Raw genomic sequence first — 24989 nt, 5'->3', positions numbered from 1 at the left:
GCCTGGAGGGAGGAGCCGGGCGCGCAGGATCGGGCGCGCGGGGTCCGAGCGGGGAGCCCGCGCCCTGCGGCTGGCGGGCGGCGGCGATGAAGATCTGGAGCTCGGAGCACGTGTTCGGGTGAGGTCGGGCAGCGGGCCACGGTGGGGTCCAGACCGGCGCCTGCTCCTGCCCCCGAGCCGCGGGGGGCGGCCGAGGAAAGGCTGGACCCCAGACCAGGCCCTCGCCGAGCCCGCCCAGCACCGCGCGGGCCGCTCCCAGACCGCGGCCCTGGCATCCTAAAAAGGGGGCGGGCTCTGTCCCTTCTAGGGCGTCGTTAGGGAGAGAGCCGGCGGAGGGGCGCCGTCTGTTTGATGGAAGGGCCGCCTAACGGACGGAGGCGGGTGGTGGGATTGTCGAAGCTAGGGGGCGGGGGGCGGGGGGCGGCCTTTCCCCGGGGGTCTGACGGAGGGCCGAGCTGCGGGGACGGATCTCAGCCAGTACGATGGGGCCAGACGGCGCGGGCCGGCGAGTGCCCTCGGCGGCGGGGCGCCCTGGTGTGCATGGAAGCCCGGGTGGACGCGGCGGGGAGGGCACTCGGCAAAGTGGCGGTGCCCACACTTCAGCTCACCCGGGAGCAGGCCCGATCTCGCCTGCACAATGCGCTCTTTGGGGCAGGGCGCCCGGCATCCTAGGGAGAACGGAGGCCTGGAGAGCGGGCCCGGTCCTTCCTGAGATTGTGCGGTGCAGTTGAACACAGACTAAGCTGTGAGCTCGGGAGGAAGCCAAATGTGGAGAAGGCTTGTGGGGGTCTTTCACCCTGAATGCACTTGTGGGCATGGAAAGCCTCCAAGCCAGAGTGGAAAACTGGGAACTGTTTAGGAGTATCCTCGTGACCTAAATGGTATCTTCTCCTAAGTCGCTTGATATGTGACTCTATGAAATTATCCTTTAAGATTTTTTAAAGGAACAAAGATTTTAAAGATTCCTTGACCCCACTTAGAGAAGCATTTCGTTTTTGGGGAAAAAAAAAAATACTGCGTGAAATGGAATTGTCATCCTTTGGCCTATAAAATTATTATAATAAAAATTTATCAAGTGATTTAAAACCTCCGAAATTATTTTTAATGAAATCTTTAGACTTCAGGGGAAACAATTTAGTGTGGATCTTTGTATAGTCTGCAGCCTTTCTCAACTGGGGTTCCTTGAGAGATCAGTGAAAACCCCAGTGAGAATGACTCCAGAGATTCTTTTCTCAATTTGGGACATAACTGACACCATCAGAATGCAGAGGGGAGAAGTTAAGTCATTGCAAACTGTGTGCCCCGGCAGTGGGGCTCAGTGTTCTCACTGAACACCTGAGAAGGACTGCCCTAGAGGTTCATGGAATGCTGGTTGACAAGCAGAAGTGAATGGTCAGCTTAGGGAACGTCACTATTGATAAAATTCACCTACTTAATGTGTACGATTCAATGATTCTTAGTCAATTTACAGGGTTGTACAACCATCACCAAGGTCCGGTTTTAGAACATTTCCATCATGCTACAGAGACACCCTCATTCCCATTCACAGGCACCAGCCACTCTCATTCCAAGCCCCAGGCAACCACTAATCTGCTGTTTCTGTAGATTTGCCTTTTCCAGACATTTGACATAAATGTTCTCATACAATATGTGGTCATTTGTGTCTGGCTTCTTTTACTTGGCACATTTTTTTGAGGTTCATTGGTATGGTAGCCTGATGAGTCTTTCGTTCCTTACCTCATTCATTTTGTGTCCCTGATACTCTGCCAGCGCCTGGCACATAGTAGGTGCTCAGTGTGGGGCTGAGGAATCTCAAGGAAACCAGGTGCCCTTCCAGAATGAGGGCGGCTAGCCATCAAAAGAATTCCAGGGAGCCCCTAAGCTGCTGTAGACTAGGTGCTGATCCTCTGCCATTGATTTTTAAACTTAAAATTGGCAAATGTGGAATGCAAGTGGCTGAGGATGATGGTAGGTAGGCCCCTGTGGCAGACAGATGGTAAGTGACCTGATACTCTTTGATGACAGGCCATCTGTAGGACAGTACCAAAGTGGAAGCCTGGCTTTCCAGCTAGGCTTAATAAGGAGTTTCCCTTTGCTTAGTTCCTTAAAATCACTGTTTTGTTTTGTTTTTTCCTTTGGGCGTTATAAACCTTTCTTTTTCTTTCTATACTTGTTTACTTTTTATATATTTGTTGTGCTGGCAGGTGAGTATTTGATTGGAGGTTCATAAGTTTACTCTTGAAAGGCAAGAAATAATCAGGCACAAAAACTTTGACATTTATCAAGTTTTCCTCCTGTGTCCTGAAGAAACCCCAGGGCCCAGGGGTGCATGAGTGGTGCAGTTGGCTAAGCTCTCAACTCTTGGTTTCAGCTCAGCTCATGATCTCAGGATCATGAGATCGAGTCCCACATCTGGCTCCGTGCTCGTTGCGCACTCTGCTTGGGAGTCTCCCTCCCTCTCCCTCTCATTCTCTCTCTTTCTCTAAAATAAATAAATCTTAAAAAAAAAAAAAAAGAAACCCCAGGGCCTGGAGTGGGGTATGAACACAGCTATGGAAATGGAGAGCCCTTTGGGAAGGCCATTGGAATCAACGTGTGTTACCTAGACAGGGTTCAATAGAGTTTAAATAGTAATGAAAAATACAGGACTGAATTATAAAAATATAGAAAGGGACATTAAACATTAACAGGTCTATAAATTTCATCCTCACAGCATTGACCAAGGTTTCAGGTAGGCCTAGAACAGAATCTTTCCTAATAGCCAACACAAGATTGGCTGGCTGCATCAAGGTCATACACTCCTTGGATTCCAGCAGCTACCAGGAGAGATATCCAGAAGGTGATAACCATCTCAGAGAAGTCAGGAGCTTTGGAGGGGAGGTACCCTCCATCAGGCTTGCTTTCTAGCCAGGAGCAGGGAAAAGCACCTCCCCACCGTTTCTTTTAAACAAGAGAAATTGAACATTACAGACAAGAGTTGAAGTGCCTCCCAGTGCTGTTCCCTTTCTCCCCAAAGGCAGACAAGATTATGAACTTGGTGGGTTCATCCTTCTGAAGGTTGGTTTGACTACGTTTATGTGTGTGTGTGTGTGTTTATCCATAAACAATACATAATGTCATTTGTTGTCTTAAAATGGAAATCAGTGGCATCACTTGGTACAGATCTTTTGACCATTTCCCTTTCTTCACAACAGTGTGTTTTTGAGATGTGTGTGTGTGTTTGTGTGTCTCATAGCAGCATGATATTCCATTGTATGAATATGTCACAGTTTATCCTTTCTCTTATTGAAGGGACATAACATTTCCCCCTTTATTCCATATCATACTGCAGTGATCACGTATGTGTACGTTTCCAGCCCCTTTAATCAAGGGCCCGCTTAGGCCAGTGATTCTCAAACTCTTCAGCCTCAGGACCTCTTTACATTCTTAGAAAATATTGGGTGCCCCAGACAGTTTTTATTTGGGTTATATCTACCACTGTTTACTATATTAGAAATTAAAATGGATAAATTTAAAAATATTTATTCATTCATTCAAATTAATAATTAATAATGATAAACCCACTTCATTAATAAAAGCAAACCTGTATTTTCCGAAAGCACAAAAATTAGCAGGAAGAGTGGCACTGTTTGATTTTTTTTTGCTAATTTCTGGCGTAACAGAAGATAGCTTGATCCACCTGTCTGCTTCTGCACCAGTGTTTTGCAGTCTGTTGTTTTTGTTCAAATATACGAATAAAACCCAACCACACTCTATGAGTAAAACCCATTTGGTATTTTAATAGTCTTTTAAAGTGATTGTGGCTACTTTAAGTAATTTGCTACTACAACAAGACAAGTGGTTTCTGAAGTTCATTGCAGTGGAAGATCTGAAACCATAATGACCAGAGAAATTGGCCTGCCTTATACATGAGTGACATCTCGCACCAGTCACTTGGAACATATGGGTTCATCAGGTATGCAGTATGGGGCAGTCATCAGGCTCCCAGTAGAGGATACAAGTTTTCTAAAATTCCAGTCTGCATTCAAAAGCTCAAATTTTCTCTTTGGCAGCAAATAATAATCAGTTGTTCTTGAAGTGATAGGCTCGCTGTATTCATTTTTGAGAAAATGTCTGCCACATACCTAAGTCTGAATAACCAAAGTCCGTCCAACTGTTGTTTCGCATAGAAGTGGTGGGCTGGGCTGGAGAGTAGCAGCTAGCTGGGCCCACCGCCCACCAGCTGCCTGGGGCTCCCCCGGCCACGGTGGACCTCCAAGTGCAGTTGGTCTGCTTCCTGCGCGCCCTGCTGTCTTGCTCAGAACATCAGTACAGGGGTACTTAGGGGTCTAATGCAAAATTAATAATCTTACTATTTCATAATGGATATTTTTAAGAGACACTGGCATTGTTTTCCTGAGTGAACAGCAGTGAGCCCTGACCCCAAGTGCGGTTTGGGGTCAGGGCCTTCATTTGTGGGGAGAGGCCAGCAGCTTTACCCTCTGTTGATTTTGCAGCATTGGGGTAAAGGTCAATGTGGAGCAAAAGGCAAATCATGTCTCAGTAGCACTGAGGCAGTTTTGGCCTGGCAGAGCTCTGGAGAGGGCTGGGAGCCCCCAGGCGTGGAGCACGCTCTGCGAGCCGCCGGGCTGGGCCTGGAGTTGCTTTGGGCCGGTGCGGGAGCGCGCTGCCTTGCTTGGGGCTGCCTTCAGATATTTTTTAAAAACCTTGTTATTATGGAAATTTTAAAAGTATGCAAAAATGGAGAGCTGAGAATAGTGCGTGCCCGCTGCCATCTCCCACGTTGACAGTCACCCTCTCACAGCCCAGCTGGCTTCACGTGTCCCTACCCACCGCTCCTTCCCCCTGGGTTATTTTAGGCAAATCCCAGGCGTCCTATAATTTCATCCCACTTCATCTTTCTGACACCCTGGCTGTGCATAGAGAGATGCTTTGTTACTCCTTTCCACTCCCCAGTGTGCCAGGTAGACCGAATCCCACCACCTCCTGGGCTGCTGGGCCAGGCGCCGCAGGGGTGATGCCCGGCGCTGTGCTCCGAGGCAGCCACCCCTGGGGACGGAGTCACACTCCACCGTGGTCACTGTGAGTCACAGACAGAGCCAGGACTGTGCCTCCCAGGATGAACTTCAGCTGATTCCTGGCCTGCCTGACACCAGGGCACAGGCCTTCTCAGCATCTCTCAGGGCTTGGACCGATTTACCACCCACAGCTCAGTCTCCCCCTTTTTCTCAACACTTGATATTGCCAGACTTTGCCATTTTTGCCAATCGAACGAATGTCAGGCTATTTCCTTTAACCAGGAAGTGTGCTCTACTTAACCTTGGTATTTTAAAAAATGTTATTTCCTGCATCTGCTGATGTCCGTATTAACTTGTTTTGGTCCTCCTGCTATAATCAGTAGAATTATTTATTATGTGAGTGTTTTAAGTGGCTTGTATTTAGTTTCAATCATCAGCTAGAAAGATGCAAGGTTTCTCTAGAAAAGAAAGATTTATTGTGTATGATGTGCTTCATACAAGTATTTCAACTCTTTGCTAGTTTTAAGTAATTTCAGGAGGCAAAGCCTATTCTGCTTAAAGTAGTGATTTTTATGGGAACAACTCTTAGGACCTTAGCCTGCAATGCTCGCAGAGTATTTCATTGAGAAGGCCCCCATGTAACTCGATCCCTTACTGCTTTCACGTATGTCCAGATTCTCCCTCCTTCCCTAGATCTTGGATCAACCACATCCCTGACAGTTCTTTCCCAGAGAAGAAGGCTCAGCTCTCTGGGTCCTCCAGAGTGATCAGGTGTAACCACATCTCTGGGTCTTCATTGCTTTATGTTAAAGCTGGTGGATGTATCAACTCAGTGACATGATTCCATGGTTTGAAAAAGCATTTCTTTGTTTACAAGAGGAGATTTTCGATCAGTTCCTGACAATTTAGAGGCCATGGAACATAATGGAAACAACAGAGGGTAGGGGGCTGGGAGACCCAGTTCTAGAGTGGGCCCTGCTGCAAACTTTTGACACGGGACAGAGTTTTATGAGGATAAAGTAAATTAATGGTCAGTAACTGATATTTTGAAAGGATGTCAAATATGGAACAAAACCCGTCAATTTGTTCGTAATCTTTGATATTTGACTTAGTAATTTCATTTCTAGGAATTAATCTTAAGGAAAAATTAGGTATGTGAAAGATGAGTATACACAAATGTTTGCTACTGTCTTTATTTTACGAAGCAAAATTGGGAGCAAAAGCTAAATAACCATTGTAGGGAGCTAGTTACATATAAATACCTATAAGATGACCTGTGGTGTAGCCCTTTATAATCAGATTTCTGAAAATAGGTTCATGATATGGGAAGATGTTCATCATCAGTTAAATATAAAAAGCAGTGTCTGAGTATGGTTTGAGCATGATCCCAGTTTAATTTTTGTAAGGGGTGCATGTGTGTGTGTGTGTGAGTGCATGTGTGTGTGTGTGTGTGTGCGTGCGCATGCGTGTGTCTAGCTCTTGACTCTGGGCTGTGTCTACACATGTTGTTTAAACTTGTCTGAGTACATCTGCGAAAATGATGGCGTTGTTGACATATTCATCCTTGCCGGAGGCTCAGATGCTTCTGGGAGCACACACGTCCCAAGGAAGGAAGAATTGGGGGAAGACGCACTCAGGGGGCGGTCCACCCTGAAAACCTGAAGGGGGCACCTCTGACTCCCTGTGGACAGCCGTAGGGTTTCAGCCTAACCGAGCACTAAAAAAGCGCTGCCCCATCAGTGGGGCAGCCGTGAACGTGGCTCGAGACCTCGCCGATAGCGGGACACCAAACAGGGACAAAGGTGCCCACCCCCTGCCTCAAGGCTCAGGGCCAGAGAGAGAGTGGCGGTGGCCTGCAGGAGAAGCTTCAGGGAGAGCTGGGGACACCTTCGGGGACTCCCACACAGCCTGGCATCATCTTTGGATAGTGGAATTGTGGATGCTTTTATTTGCATACTTTGTTTTTCAGTACTTTGGACACTTTTTATAATCAGAAAAAAATATGTTGGCCACTTCACACCATATACCACTTCAAAGGTGGGACAAAGTACAGTTTCCCTTGAATAATGTGGGGGGTTAGGGGTGCTGAGCCCCTGCACAGCTGAAAATTACTTGTAACTTGTTTAAAAATCCCCTTTCTGTGGTGCCTGAGTGGCTCAGTCGGTTGAACGTCTGCCTTTGGCTCAGGTCATGATCTCATGGTCCTGGGATCGAGCCCTGCATCGGGCTCCCTGCTCAGCAGGGAGTCTGCTTGTCCCTCTCCCTCTGCCCCTCCCCCTGCTCATGCTCTCTCTCATTCTCTCTCAAATACAATCTTTTTTTCTAAAGATTTTATTTATTTATTCGACAGAGAGAGACACAGCGAGAGGGGGAACACAAGCAGGGGGAGTGGGCGAGGGAGAAACAGAAACAGGCTTCCCGCCGAGCAGGGAGCCCGATGCGGGGCTCGATCCCAGGACCCTGGGATCATTACCTGAGCTGAAGGCAGATGCTTAACGACTGAGCCACCCAGGCGCCCCTCAAATACAATCTTTAAAAAGAAAATCCCCTTTCAGTAAATGGCACAACTAGCCACACAGTTGTTCAAGCCAGAAACTTGGGCATCATTCTTGAGTCCTCCTCTCTCCTTATTTTCAGGATTAACTTTTCATCCAAATTGGGATATAGTTTATCATCCAAATTGGGATACCTTTGAAGGTGAAAGAGGACACTCTTAATATGTCCAATAAGACAAAAGGCAAAAATTGGAATTGTCCTGGACAAACTGGAATGTATGGTCACTTTACCTTTCTTTCTCTTACAATTAGTTACAAAGTACTACTACTTCTTAAATATTTCTGTTGAATGTAGTTGACACGATGTTATGTTAGTTGTAGGTGTATCACAGTGATTTAGTATCTCTGTGTGTTATGCCGTGTTCACCACAGGTAGCCACCATCTGCACCACATAACGCTAGACGACATTCCCTATGCTGTATCTTTTGTACTCATGAGGTACTCACTCCATAACTGGAAGCTGGTCTGTCCCACTCCCCTTCACGCATTTTGTCCATCCCCCTACCTCTCTCCCCTCTGACAACCACCAGTTTGTTCTCTGCATTTCTGCATCTATTTCTGCATTTTATTTGTTTATTCATTTGTTTTGTTTTTTAGATTCCACGTATGAGTGAGGTCATATGGTATTTGACTCTCTTTGTCTGACTTACTTCATTTAGCATAATGCCATCTAGGTCCATCCATGTCACAAATGGCAAAGTCTCACCTTTTTTTATGGCTGAGGAACATTCCATTGTATAAACATATATACCACATCTTCTTTATCCATTCATCTATCAATGTACACTTGGATTGCTTCCATATCTTGGCTATTATAGATAATGCTGCAGTAAACATAAGGGTGCATATAGCTTCTCAAATTAATATTTTTGTTTTCTTTGGGTAAATACCCAGTAGTGGAATGACTGAATTGTATGGTATTTTATTTTTAATTTTTTGAGAAACCTCATATTGTTTTCCATAGTGGCTACACCAATTTGCATTCCCACCAACAGTGCACAAGGGTTCTTTTTTCTCCGTGTTCTCACCAACACTTGTTATTTCTTGTCTTTTTATTTTAGCCATTCTAACTCCCTTATGTCTCTTAATCAGACATAAGGTGATGATAGCTCATTGTGGTTTTGATTTTCATTTCCCTGATGATTAGTGATCTGGAGCATCTTTTTGTGTATCTGTTGGCCCATTTGGAAAAACGTTTATTCAGGTCCTCTGCTCATTTTTAATTGAATTATTTACTTTTTTGGTGTTGGATTGAATAAATTCTTTATATATTTTAGATATTAACCCTTTATTAGATATATCATCTGCAGATATCTTCTCCCATTCCCTAGGTTGCCTTTTTTTTTCTGTTGACGGTTTCCTGGACTGTGCAAAAAGCTTTTTGTTTTGGTGTAGTCCTAATAATTTCTCTTTGCTTTTGTTTCTCTTGCCTTAGGAGATATATCTAGAAAAATATTGCTACAGCCAATGTCAAACAATGTATGCCTGTTTTCCTCTAGGAGTTTCATGGTTTCATGCCTCACATTTAGGTCTTTAATCCATTTTGAGTTTTATTTTTTTGTATGGTGTAAGAAAGTGGTCCAGTTTCATTCTTTTGCATGGAGCTGTCCAGTTTTCCTAGCACATTTACTGAAGAGACTGTCTTTTCCCCATTTTATATTCTTGCCTCCTTCGTGGTAGATTAATTGACCATGTAAGTGTCAGTCTATTTCTGGCTCTCTATTCTGTTCTGTTGATCTTTGTGTCTGTTTTTGAGCCAGTACCATACTGTTTTCATTACTACACCTTTGTATTATAGCTTGAAACCTGGGGTTGTGTTACCTCCAGCTTTGTTCTTCTTTCTCAAGATTACTTTGGCTATTTGGGGTCTTTTGTGGTTCTAAACAATTTTTAGTATTATTTGTTCTAGTTCTGTGAAAAATGTTATTGGTATTTTTTTGAGAGTTTAGATAAACCACATGTGGTTTTTTTTAAAAAAATTTATTAACATATAATGTATTATTTGTTTCAGGGGTACAGGTCTATGATTCATCAGTCTTACACAATTCACAGCACTCACCATAGCACATACCCTCCCCAATGTCCATCACCCAGCCACCCCATCCCTCCCACCCCCACCATCCAGCAACCCTCAGTTTGTTTCCTGAGATTAAAAGTCTCTTATGGTTTGTCTCCCTCTCCAGTTTCATCTTGTTTCATTTTTTCCTCCCTTCTGTCTTGTTTCTCAAATTCCTTGTATCAATGAGATCATATGATACTTGTCTTACTCTGATTGACTTATTTCGCTTAGCGTAATACCCTCTAGTTCCATCCACATCGTTGCAAATGGCAAGATTTCATTTTATTGTTGGCTGCATAATATTCCATTGTATATATATACCACATCCTTTTTATCCATTCATCTGTTGATGGACATCTAGGCTTTTCCCATAGTTTGGCTATTGTGAACATTATTGCTATAAATATTGGGGTGATGTTAATGGTATTTTAATAGGGGTTGCACAGACTCTGTAGATAAGAATAATGTATAACTTTTGATTCCCCCAGCAATTAACTGCTTAAAGCCTAATATGGACCTTACTGATAACATAAACAGTTGGTTAACACATATTTTATATATGTATATACATATGTATTATACATTATATATAATACTACATATTATATTATTATATATTATGTGTAATATATACTGTATTCCTACAATAAACTAGAGAAAATAAAATGTTATTAAGAAAATCATAAAGAAGGGGCGCCTGGGTAGCTCAGTTGGTTAAGCGTCTGACTCTTGATTTTGGCTCAGGTCATGATCTCAGGGGCGTGAAATCAAGCCCCACGTTGGGCTTTGTGCTCATTGGGGAATCTGCTTGAGATTCTCTCTCTCTCTCTCTTTCCCTCTGCCCTTTCCACCTGCTTGCACTCTCTCTCTCTAAAATAAATAAATCTTAAAAAAAAAATCATAAGGAAAATACATTTACAGTACTATTCTGTATTTATTGAAAAAAATCCACATATAAGTGGACCCACGCACTTCAAACCAGTGTTGCTCACGGGTCAACTATAGTTGGTTCTCAGTAGAGCATCACTAGCTGGGAGTAGTAGCCTGTTCTAGATACACATAAGGCAGGTGCATTACTGTACTATTTTAGCGTTGAGTTCCAGGTGTCGAGGTGGTCAGTTAGGTCCAGGAGCCCAGCTGGAAGTCACAGCCAAGCCTTCATTCACCGCAATAGTGCAGGCAAAGAGGTAAATAAACTCCAGCTTCCCAGTGTTCCACCCCTACCATGGAACAGCATGGGCGGGGCAGGTGACAGGCTGGGGATGGGGAGACATGTCTCTCTACCCAGAAGCCCCAAAGGAAAGGATGCTGCTTCTTAGGGACTGGGGGAGTGCAAGGGGTTGGTGGTGGTGGAAGATGTGGACAGGAAGGTGCTGAGTGGAGGGAGGGAAGTAGCTCAGCCAAGGCCCCAGTGCTGGGGTGGCCTGTGAGTGCAGCATCTGGGCTGGGAATGCAGACACACTGAGCAGGGCTGCCAATAGCCTGAGACCTCTGTGTCCCCAGTGTCCCGAGAGTTCTGCCAGGCAAAGCCTCCTGATGGCCTCTGGTCAGCCCAGAAGGATCGCAGGATCCCGGATCCGGGTATGGAGCCGGATGCCTCAGATAGATTTGTTTGAGTATAACTTTAATTAAAACCAAAAGAAAAACTGTTTAATGAGAGCATTAACATTGATTTTCATTTCACTCTGTGGGCCGCAGCATCTTGGCCGCCCTGGGCCACTGTGGCCCGCTTTACAAATGTAGGGATTGCCTGCTTATTCCGGGTGGTTATGTGTTTCCCACCAGCCACCCATGGGACACCGTCATCAAAGCTGCCATGAGGAAGTACCCGAATCCAATGAACCCCTGTGTCGTGGGAGTTGACGTGCTGGAGCGCAGTGTGGACAGCCGGGGCCGGCTTCACAGCCACCGCCTCCTCAGCACCGAGTGGGGGCTACCCGGCTTCGTGAAAGCGGTGAGCCTGCAACTGCTTGCCCCGCCGCGCCTCCGATGGCCCGCTTCCCCGCGTGCCCAGGCTACACCCGCATTGCCCCGCCCGGGCTCCACCCGGTTGCACCCAGGTTGTCCCCGCTGCACTTGCATCTGCCCGGCAAGTGCCCATCTGCAGGAAGTGACAGCCTTTCCTTAGAGCACCCACTCAGGACTTTAGAGAAGCCTGCGAGATGGTTTGTTTCTCTGTAAACTTCGTTTAGTTTCCATCTCCGTGGTGTGTGGCCCGGCTTCCCCAGCCTCGGCCCGGGCCCCACCAGCCCAGAACCCTCTCGCCCCGTGTCCACTGGGGCCGCCCTAACCAGATACCACAGACTGGGGGCCCCAACAGACACTTGTTTGCTCATAGCTCTGGAAGCTGGAGGTCCAAGATCAAGGCGCGTGCCGGGTTGATTTCCTTGAGGACCGTAAGGGGAGGGTCCGGTCCAGCCTCTCTCCTTGGCTGGCGGACTGCTGCCCTCTTGCTGCCTCTGTAGGTGGTGGTCCCTCGCCTCACGCAGCCTGGCTGTCTCCCTCTGTGTGTCCTAATTTCTCCTTCTTATAAGGACACTGCTCAGACTAGGATAGGGTCCACCCTAATGAACCCCATTTAAACCTAATTACCTCTCCAAAGGCCCTATTTCCAAATACAAGTCACATTCTGAGGTGCTGGGGGTCAGGACGTCAACATATGAGCTGTGGGGGACACATTCAGTCAATGACAAGTCTCTTCTGCAGAGCCATCAGGGAGGCCGTTGAAAATGTAAAGCCGAGCACGACTTCCTCCTGCCCCTCCCCGGGCCCCTGCTCTCTTCTCAGCACAGAGTCCCAGCGCTGACATGGGCCCAACACCCCTGTGAGCCCACCTTCTCCCTCCCCTGCCATGCCGGCCTCTCACTCCGCCAGGAGCTCAGCACGTGGGGCTGGGCCCAGGAGGCATCATCGGCAGCTCACCAGCTAACCCCAGGACTCTGCCTGGTGCCTCTCCCTTCCTGGCTCTGCCACCCGGCAGAGGGCCCTCCCCACGCTCCCTGCCCCTCGCCGTTTTCTTTTCTGTCAAGCCATTTATTACTGTCCTACACTCACCTCTACCTGAATTCATTCACTGGACCAATGGCGGCCTCGGCTGCTGGGGCAGAGGCACCTGAGGAGCTGTGCAGGGCTGTCGGTGGCTGGATCCCCAGTTGTGTCTTTCGTTGAATAGATAAAGGACTTAATTAGTGAATGAAATTTGTGTTTGATGCTACAGAATGAAATTTTTGACATGTCACTATGCTAGTTTTGCTTTGTTTTTTAGATTTTGGGAACCAGTAGGACTTTGACATACATCAAAGAACATTCTGTTGTGGATCCAGTAGAAAAGAAAATGGAACTTTGTTCCACCAACGTAAGCAATGGCCTAAGATGAGAAAGGTGCTTGGTATTTCCTGGTGTGGTGGGTAATGTCTTCATTTAATTTTATTTCCAGCCCACCTTTGGTCTAAGTGATCTTTTATTTTTAGTAGAAAGGCTAAATTTATTTAGCAGTATTTTATTTACCTTTTTATTCCAGTATAATAAATGTACAGAAAAACACAGATAATGAATTGTCACAAAGTGAACACACCTTTGTAACCAGCAGACAGATCAGAGACAGAGTGTGACCATCCCCCAGGAGCTCCCCTTGTGCTCCCTTCTGGTGGGCGCCCCCACCCCACCCTCAAGATAACCACTATCCTGACTTCCAACAGCAGAGGTGATTTTTAGCAGTAATTTTACAAGCACCTTTTTCCCTTCACTCCTCTCTCACTCAAAAGAATTTATATTGGCTTACTGCACATTTAAAAAATGTGTTGGGGAAAATGCATGGGCTAGACATGGTCTATTTTTATAAAATCGTATTCTATAAAAAAAGCTTATCAGCAGCTTTGTGCTCATTTACCTGGATGCTAACCCAGAAGGATTATGCTTTTGTATGACTGCTGATGGCTTGGCGGTTTGAAAGTGCCTTGAAGGCCAGGCCAGACTTAGGTTTGGGTGTAGAGGACAGGTGACGGTCGCCGGAAGGAGTGGCCAGGACTAGGTTTCCCTGGGACTTAACGTGGTGGCACTCCCAGGGCCTAAATGTTTCTTCTCTTCTGGCTTCAGCGAGTGCTGATTTGGGGATGGAAGGGTATGGGCAGATGTCTGGGAAGAAATGCAAGAGAAATAGAAGCTAAAGCCATTTTTTGTTTCAAGATCACACTCACAAACCTGGTGTCGGTGAACGAGAGGTTGGTGTACACTCCGCATCCAGAGGACCCTGAAATGTAAGTCACTGCATCCTGGGATTGACACGTTGAATTCCAGGCTTGGGGTGGGCCGGAGCCTACCCTTGGTCAGGGCTACTCAGCCCCTTTCCTGGCTGCTCTTCTGCAGGACTGTGCTCACACAAGAAGCCATCATCACTGTGAAGGGGATCAGCCTCGGCAGCTATCTGGAGAGTTTGATGGCCAACACGATATCATCCAATGCAAAGAAGGTACGGCTCTCGGTCCCGGGCCCCGTGTGCACGCCAGGGGCCAGATTAAGGGGCTGAAATGTATCATCCTACCGAGGGCTGTGGCCCTCCATCGCCAGCGAGCTTGTGATGTCACAGCCTTTTCCACTGTCACGGTCAAAACCGGCCGCAGGGAAAGCTGTCCCGGGCCTTGGGGGAAAGCGTTGGGTGAACGTGGGACACAAAGGCAGTGGAGGCAAGTACAGCGTCAGGGAGCCAACTAGCACAAGGCTCAGTGCGCAGGACAAACCCCGCACATGAGCGTTGTCAGGCAGGGTGGTCAGGAATCGTAGTTTCCCACTGAACAGGCTTTGGCTGAGCCTCCCGTCTGCCAAGCTCCCCCAGACTTAACTCCCGTCTCTGTGCCTCCCCTCTGGCAGGACTGGGGAGTAAGGTCTGTGGAGGTGGCAGGAGAAAGGTGGGACCCCAGGTCCCTAGCGGGAGGGCTGCCTTCGTGAGGCAGACACTGCTCACGGAGTCCAGGTTGTCCTCCTTCCAGCAGAGCGAGCCATGGAAAGAGCTTGGATGTGTGGCAGCCATTGCACGAGTTCAAGGTAACGTCACCTGCCAGAGCAGGGCCTTCGCTTCTCACCTTCGCTTCCCTCCCAGGCCGATGTCTTCCTGGCTGTCCTCCCCGTCCCTCCTCTCTCCTGGTTTATTTTGATCAGAAGTAATTCTCCATTTGGGGGACCAGTGGGATGCCTACCATGCTTGTCACAATTTAACGGGAAAACTACTTCTGCCTTGCATGTAGCCGCAGCACTGACAGAAGAGCCAGTCTGCCCTGTTTTTAAGAAAAATCCAAATTTGAGCAATGTTGACAGTCACTCAGCTCAGTTCAGGGAAGGCAGGGCAAACACAGTGCCCAGAGCTGACTGCCTCGTGTCCATACTGCAGGCCCTCTGGGGAGGAGACAGAACTGTACTCACTTTTGTGAGTCCAGGGTCTGGCCTGGGGCAGGCGCCCTAAATGTTTGCTGGAAAAAATAAGTTACAGGAGGAAAGGACTACTTGGTGAGGCCAAAGCCACCCCGAGACCTCTTATGAGAAAAGGCAGAGGAAACTCAGTGAGGCCAAATGAAAGTCTTTTATTTCACTTTATGTGAGGGGTTGCATGTTGAAGGCCTGCCAGAGAATCACTTCCTCCCCTGACCTGTGTTGCCACGTGGTAGCATGCCCAGGAGACAGGAGAAGGAGAGCAGGTCATCCTGGGGTTTGGGTGGGATGGGCCCTTGAGGAGGCTGCGAGGCCACCCGCTGGTCAGGCTCTCAGGAGGGGACAGTGCAGCTGATGGGTGCCGTGGTGGGCACAGCCCAAGCCGGTGTGAGAATTTCAGGCAGAGTATCTACCACCTGATTTCTGAGCTTGAGAAACTACCCGCTCCAGTGAAGATTGTTCAGGAACGGTGACTGCTGTATCTCTTTTAAAACGGACCATGCTACCAAAATAAATAAATAAATAAATAAATATTTAAATAAAAAATAAAACGGGCCACGCTTTCCTCGTGCCCTTTGAAGTGCAGGCTGAGGCCTGCTGTCTGCAGCGAGGGAAGCAGAATTTCTTACACCATGTTGAACTCTTTCTGTGTTGCTCCAGGGGTGGGCTGCTATTGAGTGGATAATTGAAAATTCTGAGCGCGCTGTGAGCTAACGGGGTCTGCACCTGCACCTTATGATGAACAGTGGTAACTATAGTGCTCTTTAACCCCATAGAGAATTTAGCATCTTGCTAACCATGTGCATGGTGTGCGGCGCTGGGTGTTTCAAGGTGCGGCTGCATGCGTCTCCAGCCCTGTGCTCCTTAGTATCTTCTGGAATGGAAACCGCCATTAGTTTATCCTCCTCCTAATTCATCTCCTTGTTTCATGGCAGGATTTATTTCCCAGGAAGACTTGGATATTGGTTATCTGGTCTCCAAGAGAGGCAGTTCAGCATCTCCCAAGCTGTTCTCAGTACCTGCTTGCTTAAACATTTCCTAGAATTAGTGTATCATCAGAAAAGAGGCTTTCACGAGTAGTTCCAGACCGATCAGATGGGAGGGTTTTTTCATTTTGGGCAGGATCTGAATATTTGCACATGTTCTTATAAAGAATGCCCTGTGCCCTTGCATCAGCGCTGTGGGGCTGGGGGGAGTCCTGCTCCTCACTTGCTGTAGGCCAGCACCCAGCCATGTGACTGCCACTGGCTCCTTTCTTTTAGTGGCAAAAGCCATTTCTAGCATCTTCTTGAGCTTCACAAACATTCCTTGGTTTCCTAGTGGCTGGACTGTTAGAAAGGGATTTGACACTTAATTGGTCAACAGTCATCTTCATACTTCATAGGAAAGTCAGAGAGTTTCCTGCTTCCCTCTGTTTAGGGAATCCTAATACTCCTGCCTTGAAACCCTCACCCTGTTGACCTTCCATACTGTGCTGCTCTGGGCCCCGCTTCCCACGGTTGGTCTGTCTGTCTGTCTGCAGCATGTGTGTACACACTCGGTGCCTCAGTCAGCAAACGGGAGCCGTGTGGCTCAGCCTCCTTTAAGAACTTCCTGCTGAAGCTTAAGTTTGCAGAAGACCTTCACCTTGAACCCAAGGTCACGATCTGCCGCTGGCTCTCTCTTCTTCCACGGATGCACCAGTAAGGTGACCACATGTAGAGAGCCCGCCTGCCTGGTGAGCATAGTGTGTGTGGGCAGTGTGGCGTGTGTGATGTGTCACTCTGAGCTGTGGACTCTGTCACATTCTCTTTCCTCATAAACTAGGGCTAAACTGCCTCAGTCTTTAATCAGATGCCTCACCCAAAAAAATTAAAGAAGAAAGAAAGAAAGAACAAAAGAAAAAAAGGAAGGAAGAAGGAAAGGAAGAAATAAGCGAGCCTTGAATATGGTTCGCCCCGTCTGGGAGAGGTGTGGAATCTGCTGGAATCTGCCCCTTGCCTGGTCACAGCCTCCACCGGGCTTTTCGGCCGTGACCTCTCAAGACAGGAGGCCCGTCTGTTGCAGAGTGAGACCCAAAGAAGGGAAGACCCCTAGGAGGGCGAGGGCCGCAAAGCTGCCACGCCACCGCTGCCCACAGGCCAGCCACCCCCGGGCCAGTGTTGTCAGATTGCTCTTGTGCCTTGTGTGTCTTCCCCTGGGCAGCAGCTCCCAGCAATTTTCTGCTGACTCTTGGGATCTTTCTAAACAACTCCGCTCTTTCCTGATGACTCCCCGTTTCCCTCCCATGCCCCTTGGCCAACCGTCTGCACTGCCAGTCTCTTCACACATATCTGGCCACCGTTGGTCACGTCAGATGCTGCCGCCGTGCAACCTTCTCACCACTGTTAGTGCAGGTCTGCACACGTTGGAATAGGGGCGTCCACCCCCACAGTGACGTGTGTGGTGATGGTACCGTGAGCTCTCCCACCACACAGTTGGAATTGGTCAAGGGAGCAAAGCGCTCTGCCCTCAGGCTGTGGCTGGCTTGTCCTGGGTTCTGGGACCAGCGACCTCCGGGGCTGAAGGCTTGTGTTACTTGTCACTGTTCACACCCATCCATGGGGAGGCTCATGCACATGGAGCCACTGTGATGAGATGGTGGCGAAAGTGTTTGTGAGCTTGAGCTGTCCCGTTAGTTTTAAGGTACTTCCAGGTGGGAATTTGAACTTTCCTGTTTTCACAAGGAGAATGTAAAATCTTTCAGTCTGCTTTGAATTCTAAACACTTCAGAGAAGGCCTCCCCGATAAAGGATGAGTAGAACTGTGTTCTACCGGTTTTTTAGATAGTGCTTTTTGTTTGATAATAGTATTTCTAATCTAAAATGAAATGATATTCATTTATATTTTTACCAGAATATTTTATGCTTATAGCTCCTGGTAAAACTGAGTTAAAAGATTTATGGTAAAATAACCCCCCTTACTCCTTCTGCAAAGCACATTTCTACGCTTCTGAGGGGATGCTCAACTCTTTTGGCAGTTTTTGGCTTTTACTGCTAGATTTCTAAATAAGCATATCCTGCTATTTCTTGATTTGCCAATTTTAGACATTATCTAGATATTACTTACCTTTTTGCTAAAGTATTATTTTATCTCTTTTATCTCTTCCTCCCCACTCCTATTCCCCCAAAATAGCTATATTGTTTATGGTTGAAAGCACATTCAGAGTTTCCATAATTCTGAAAATACAAATACATCGCTATTGCTTATTGCCAAGCCATAATTACATTTTCTTTCTTATGCAACTTTTCCCCCCTTGGGGATAATAATTGTCTTATTCTTTTCATTTATTTAATTATATTTTTAAAGGTCTCTGGCTGAGTCCTTCCACACTCTTCATCGCTCTCTGCAGTACCTTGTGACGTCATTTTCCACAGGTCAGTCTTTTTGGGCAGCACACACCCTCCCAGTTTCCCTAGCGCCATCCTTTCTGGAAGTCAGGCCTTACTCTCTGACCATGTGGCTGTCATCCCTTTTTGTGGGCATTTCTGGACATTTCCTTGATCTTCTCCTCTCCTGGAGCCCTTCTTTCCCTGCTTCCCTGCCTTCCTCTTTCTCTTTCCTCTCATGGGATGGGGAAGAACATCTCATCATGGCTTCTCAGACTTGGCAGATCTGAAAATGGCTCTTCTATTCTCATACTTCGTCAATAGCATCGCTGGACATATAATTCTAAAAAAAACCCAAAAAAACAAAAAACTTTCACTCAGAATTTTGAAGGCATTGTTCTGTTGTTTTCCACTCAGATTATCGATTCTCTATATGTGACTTCTTTTTTCTCTCTCTGAAAGCTTTTTGGATCTCTTTATCCATGATGTTATGAAATTTCATGCGGTTAAGTCTCATTTGAAGTGAACTTTTAAAATTCATTGTGCTGCACTGTGCATATTAAATTCCTGGTTTTGATATTGTATTATAATTATGCAAGATGTTATTGGGGGGAGTGGGTAAAGGGTACATGGGACATTCCTGTACTATCTTTGCAGCTTCCTTTGAATCTATTATAATTTCAAAATTAAACATTAAAAAAATATAAATAGTAACATCATGGAAAATGGTAGAGGCAGGTGCTCCCAGAATTGGTCCCTCCACTGAAATAACCAATAAGCTGGCAAAAAATGACAGAATCAAATTCTGTAGAACCATGGATTCTAATAGAATACTTCAGCCAGGGGAGCACTTAGTGAATCTAAGTCCTATCTAACCTACCCTGCAGATTTTGGACTTGCCAGCCTCCATAATTATGTCAGCCAATTGCTTAAAATAAATCTCTGTCTATATGTACACATCCTATTGGTTCTTTTTCTCTGGAGAACCCTAATACATTATTTTTTTTATTTTTTTAAAGATTTTATTTATTCATAAGAGACAGAGAGAGAGGCAGAGGGAGAAGCAGGCTCCCTGCTGAGCAGGGAGCCCAATGCGGGACTCGATCCCAGGACCCTGGGATCATGACCTGAGCCTAAGGCAGACGCTTAACCATCTGAGCCACCCAGGCGCCCGAACCCTAATACATTATTAAAGCTAAATTTGTATCAGTTCAAATTAGATTTTTCTGAATTTAAGATATTAATTATAATCACCAGGGTAACCGGTAAGAAAATAAAACATCCAGAAAAGAAATAGGAGGACTCAGAATGGTAGTGTACCATTGTGGGAAAAAAAAAAAAATCAAACACAACAGACAAGGATGGAAAGAATTCATGAACAGAAAATTATGAAACTCACAGAAAACAGCTAACAGTGTAAGAAGTTAGTGGTTTTTTTTTTAGCATTCATTACTTTAAAGGTAAATAGATTAAACAAACCAATTAAAGGACAGAGATTGGCAGAATAGATGAAAAAACATGATCCTACTATATATGCTGTCTATCAGAGCCTCACTTTAGATCCAAAGACACAAATGGCTTGAATGTGAAAGGATGGAAAAAGATATTCCAAGTAAATAATAACCAAAAGAGCTGGAGTGGGCAACTAATAGCAGACCACATCTACTTTTGGTCAAAAATTGTTACAAGAGACAAACAAGGACATTATACATCAATGAGGTGGTCAATTCATCAAGAAGACAAAAGTTATAACCATTTACATACCAAGCGACAGAGCCCCCAAATATATGCATCAAACATTAGCAGAACAAAAAGAGAAAGACAATTCTACAATACGTGACAAACTACGAGAAACACACAAATTACCAAAACTGATTTAAGAAGGAATAGAATCTCAACAGGTCTATGACAGTTAAAGACATTGAATCAATAATTAAAAACCTTGCAACCAAAGCCTCTCAGAGGGCAGCATAGGAAGAGCACCCTGCAGTTTGGTGTGATACCCCAGCAGATGGGCTGAGGACAGGCGTCTGGCCTGACTGCTGACAGTGCCCAACAGTGGCTCCAGACCCATAGCAGGCAAAGAGAGCCATTGCAGTTGACTGAACTGAAGGCAAATGCATCTCAGGCACAACAGTAGGACACACATAGCCCACATGGGAGACATCTCTGAAGTGCCTGCTCTGGTGAACAGGAAGCATTGTGCGGCAGGACACCACAGGTCCTCTTCTTCATAAGGCCACTACTTTCAAGATCAAGAGATGTAGCAGACTTTCCTACCCATAGAAACAAACACAGACAAAATGAGGAGATAGAGGAATATGTCCCAAATCAAGAACAGGACAAAAATCACAGCACAAGAACTAAATGAAATGGAAATAAGCAATATGCCTGATAAAGAATTCAAAGTAGTAGTCATAAAGATACTACAGGACTTGAGGAGAGGGTGGAGAATCTCAATGAGACCCTCAACAAAGAGATTAAAAAAAAAAAAGAACCAGCTAAAGATGAACTCAATAACAGAGATAACAAATACACTAGAGAGAATCAATAGCAGATTAGAGGAGGCAGAAGAACAAATCAGTGAGTTGGAAGACAGGGTAATGGAAAGCAACCAAGCTGAATAACAAAAAAAAAAAAGGAAAAATGAAAAAGAAAAAATGAGAATAGGTTAAGGGCACTCAATGACATCAAGTGTGATAATATTCACATTATAGGGATCCCAGAAGGAGAAGAGAGAGAGAAGGGGGCAGAAAATTTATTTGAAAAAATAATATCTGAAGATTTCCCTCATCTGGGGAAGCAAACAGACAGAAGGGACAGAAAATCCCTTCCTCCCGAGGTGAAGAGAGTACCCAACAAAATCAACCCAAGGAGGTCCACACCAAGACACTTAATAATTAAAATGGCAAAAGGTAGTGATAAAGAATTTTAAAAGCAGCAAGAGAGAAAAAAAAAGTTACATACAAAGGAAACCCTATAAGGCTACTAGCTGATTTTTCAGCAGAAATTTTGCAGGCCAGAAGAAAGTGGCATGATATATTCAAAGTATTGAAAAGAAAAACCCTACAACCAAAAATACCCAGCAAGGGTATAATACAAGGAGCAATAAAGAGTTTCCCAAACAAAAGTTAAAAGCATTCACTACTAAACCAGCCTTGTAAGAAATGTTAAAGGGAATTCTTTGGGGAAAAAAGTCATAATCAGGAATAGGAAAATTATGAAAGGAAAAAATTTCACAGATAAATGCAAACATATAATAAAAGTAGTAGGTTAATCACTTATAAAACCAGTAGGGAGTTTAAAGCACAAAAGCAGTAAAATCAATAATATCTACAAAAATCAGTCAAGGAGTTCACAAAAGGTATAAAATATGACATCATATACATAGAACGTGGGGTTGGGGGAGTAAAAATTTAGTGCTTTTAGAACTTAAGTGACCATTAACTTAGTAATATACATTGCTGTATGCATGTTATAGTTGAGCCTAATGGTAACCACAAATCAAAAATATGTAATAGATGCACAAAAAATAAAAAGAAATCCAAGCATAACACTAAAGAAAGTCATCAAACCACAAGGGAAGAGAGCAAGAGAAGAAAGGAACAGAGAACTAAGAAAACAACTGTAAAACAAATAACAAAATGGCAACAAATAAAACCTATCAATAATTACTTTAAGTGTAAATGGCCTCATGCTCCAATCAAAACCATAAGGTGACTGAATGGATAAAAAAGCAAGATCCATCTATATGCTGCCTACAGCAGACTCACTTCAGACCTACAGACACATGCAAATTGAAAGCAAAGTGATGGAAAAACATTTACCATGCAAGTGGAAGCAGAAGGAAGGCTGGAGTAGCAATACTTATATTGGACAAAATAGACTGTAAAATAAAGACTGTAACAAAAGACAATGAAGGACATTTCATAATGATAAAAAGATCAATCCAACAAGAGGATATAACAATTGTAAAATATGCATCCAACATAGGAGCACTTAATATATAAAGGAAGAAACTGACAGTAATACAATAATGGTATGGGACTTTAATACCCCACTTACATCAATGGATAGATCACCCAGACAGAAAATCAACAAGGAAACAGCAACCATTAGACAAGATGGAGCTAACAGATGTATGCAGAACATTCCATCTGAAAACACAATACACATTCTTTTCAAGTACACATGGAATATTTTCCAGAATAAATCACGTTAGGCCACACACAAAAAAACTCAATAAATTAAAAAATTCAATAAATTCAAAAATATCACTCATCTTTTCCAACCACAATGGAATGAAACTAGAAAGCAATCACAAGAAAAAAAACTGGAAAGAACACAAATACATGAAGAATAAATAACATGCTACTAAACAATGAATGGGTCAACCAAGGCATCAAAGAGGAATTTAAAAAATGCATGGAGAAAAATGAAAATGAAAGCATAGTGGTCCAAAATCTTAGGGACACAGTAACTCTTCTAAGAGGGAATTGTATAGCAATACAGGCCTACTTCAAGAAACAAGAAAAAGCTCAAATAAACAACCTAACCTTACACCTAAAGGAAAAAGAAAAAGAACAAAGCCCAAAGCCAGTGGAAGGAAGGAAATAATAAAGATTACAGCAGAAATAAATGAAGTAGAGCCTAAAAATGAAATAGAACAGATCAGTGAAATCAGAGCTGGTTCTTTGGAAAGATTAAAAAAAAAATCCAAAAACCTGATAAACATTTAGCCAGACTTATCAAGAAAAAAAAAGGACACAAATAAATAAAACCAGAGACGAAGGACAAAACACAACAATCTCCAGTAACAACAACAGAAGACCAGGACCAGATGCCTTTACTGGTGAATTCTACCAAATATTAAAGAGTTAGCAAAAATCCTTAGGAAACTCTTCCAAAAAGAGGAGAGAATACTTCCTAACTCATTCTGTGAGACCAATATTACCTTGATACCAAAGTTAGGCAAAGACCCCCAGAAAATAAATCTACAGCCCAATATCCCTCATGAATACTGATGCAAAAGTCCTCGACAAAATACTAGCAAGCTGAATCTAACAGCATATTAAGATGCTATACACCATGACTAACTGAAATTATACCAGAAATGGAAGGATGGTTCAACATACAAAAATCAAACAATGGGGGCGCCTGGGTGGCTCAGTCATTAAGTGTCTGCCTTCAGCTCAGGTCACAATCCCAGCGTCCTGGGATCAAGCCCTGCATGGGCTTCCCTGCTCCGCGGGAAGCCTGCTTCTCCCTCTCCCACTCCCCCTGCTTGTATTCCCTCTCTCGCTGTGTCTCTCTCTGTTGAAAAATAAATAAAATCCTTAAAAAAAAAATCAAACAATGATATGTACCTCATTAATAGCACTAAGAGGGAAAAACTCACACGATCATCTCAGTTGATGCAGGAAAAGCATTTGAAAAAACTTAACACACTTTCATGAGGAAAACACTATTCTGGGAATAGATACAAGAATTCTAGAAATAGTCTAGGTATAGGAAAGAACTTCTTCTACATGATAAAGCGCATTTTTGAAAAACCCACAGCCAACATCCTATGCAATGATGAAAGACTGAAATCTTTCCCCATAAGATCAAGAACAAGACAAAGACGCCCACTGTCATTACTGCTATTGAACATTGTTCTAGAAGTTGTAGCCAGAGCAGTTAGACAAGATAAAGAAGTATTAGGCATCCAAATTGGAAAGGAAGAAGTAAAACTATCTACATCCACAGATGACATGATCCTATAGATAGAAAACCCAATAAAGAAAGAATCCACAAGAAAGCTAATAAAAGGGGCGCCTGGGTGGCTCAGTTGGTTAAGCGACTGCCTTCGGCTCAGGTCATGATCCTGGAGTCTCGGGATCGAGTCCCACATCGGGCTCCCTGCTCAGCAGGGGGTCTGCTTCTCCCTCTGCCCTCTTCCTTCTCGTGCTCTCTGTCTCTCATTCTCTCTCTCTCAAATAAATAAATAAAATTAAAAAAAAAAAAAGAAAGCTAATAAAAGAATTTAGCAAAATTAAAGGGTAGAAGATCTACACATAAAAATCAGTTGTGTTTCTTTACACTAGCCATGATCAACCTGATAAGAAAATTAAGAAAACTGTCCAATTTACAGTTGCATCCAAAAGAATAAAATACATAGAAATAAAACAAGAAAGTGAAGGACTGTACACTGAAAATTATAAACACTGCAGAAAGAAATGAAAAAACCTGGGTGGCTCTGTTGGTTGGGTGTCTGACTCTTGATTTCAACTCAGGTCATGATCTTGGGATCATGAGATTGAGCCCTGTGTCAGGCTCCATGCTCAGCAGAGAATCTGTTTGGGATTCTCTCTCTCCCTCTCCCATTGCCCCCTTCCCCCTGTGTGCACGCTCTCTCTCTCTCTAATAAATAAATAAATCTTTAAAAAAAGGAAGAAATGAAAAAAGACATAAATGAATGGAAAGACATCCCTTGTTCATGGGTTGGAAGACTAATAATTGTTAAGATGGCAATACTACCCAAAATGTTCTAAAGAATCAAGGCATTTCTTATAAAAACTCCTATAGTTGTTTTTTTTTTTTTTTTAA

At 44.5% G+C, this 24989-nt stretch overlaps 1 protein-coding gene across 17 annotated transcripts in view; it reads left to right on the top strand.

Annotated features, from left to right (window-relative positions):
* PRELID3A (PRELI domain containing 3A) overlaps nt 1–24989 on the top strand; it is a 32342-nt gene continuing 7353 nt past the window's right edge. For 3 of the 17 annotated variants that reach the window (XM_045887085.3, XM_045887079.3, XM_064577991.1), the window contains exons 1-5: nt 1–118; nt 11419–11587; nt 12899–12988; nt 13819–13889; nt 13999–14101. In XM_045887085.3, the coding sequence (XP_045743041.1) occupies nt 87–118; nt 11419–11587; nt 12899–12988; nt 13819–13889; nt 13999–14101 (465 nt within the window). In that variant the 5' untranslated portion in view covers nt 1–86. Of the gene's footprint in view, nt 119–11418; nt 11588–12898; nt 12989–13818; nt 13890–13998; nt 14102–14499; nt 14674–15714; nt 24986–24989 lie in introns of those variants that run through there. The other 14 variants (XM_064577990.1, XM_064577989.1, XR_010407339.1 and 11 more) reach the window with 14 other exon arrangements.

The sequence above is a fragment of the Mirounga angustirostris genome, unplaced genomic scaffold, assembly GCF_029215605.1.
Source record: "Mirounga angustirostris isolate CCGP_5_RB_7025 unplaced genomic scaffold, mMirAng1.0.hap1 SCAF_14, whole genome shotgun sequence".
NCBI lineage: Eukaryota > Metazoa > Chordata > Mammalia > Carnivora > Phocidae > Mirounga > Mirounga angustirostris.
The sequence above is the reverse complement of the archived record's forward strand: the minus strand, read 5'-3'. Positions and strand labels throughout refer to the sequence as shown.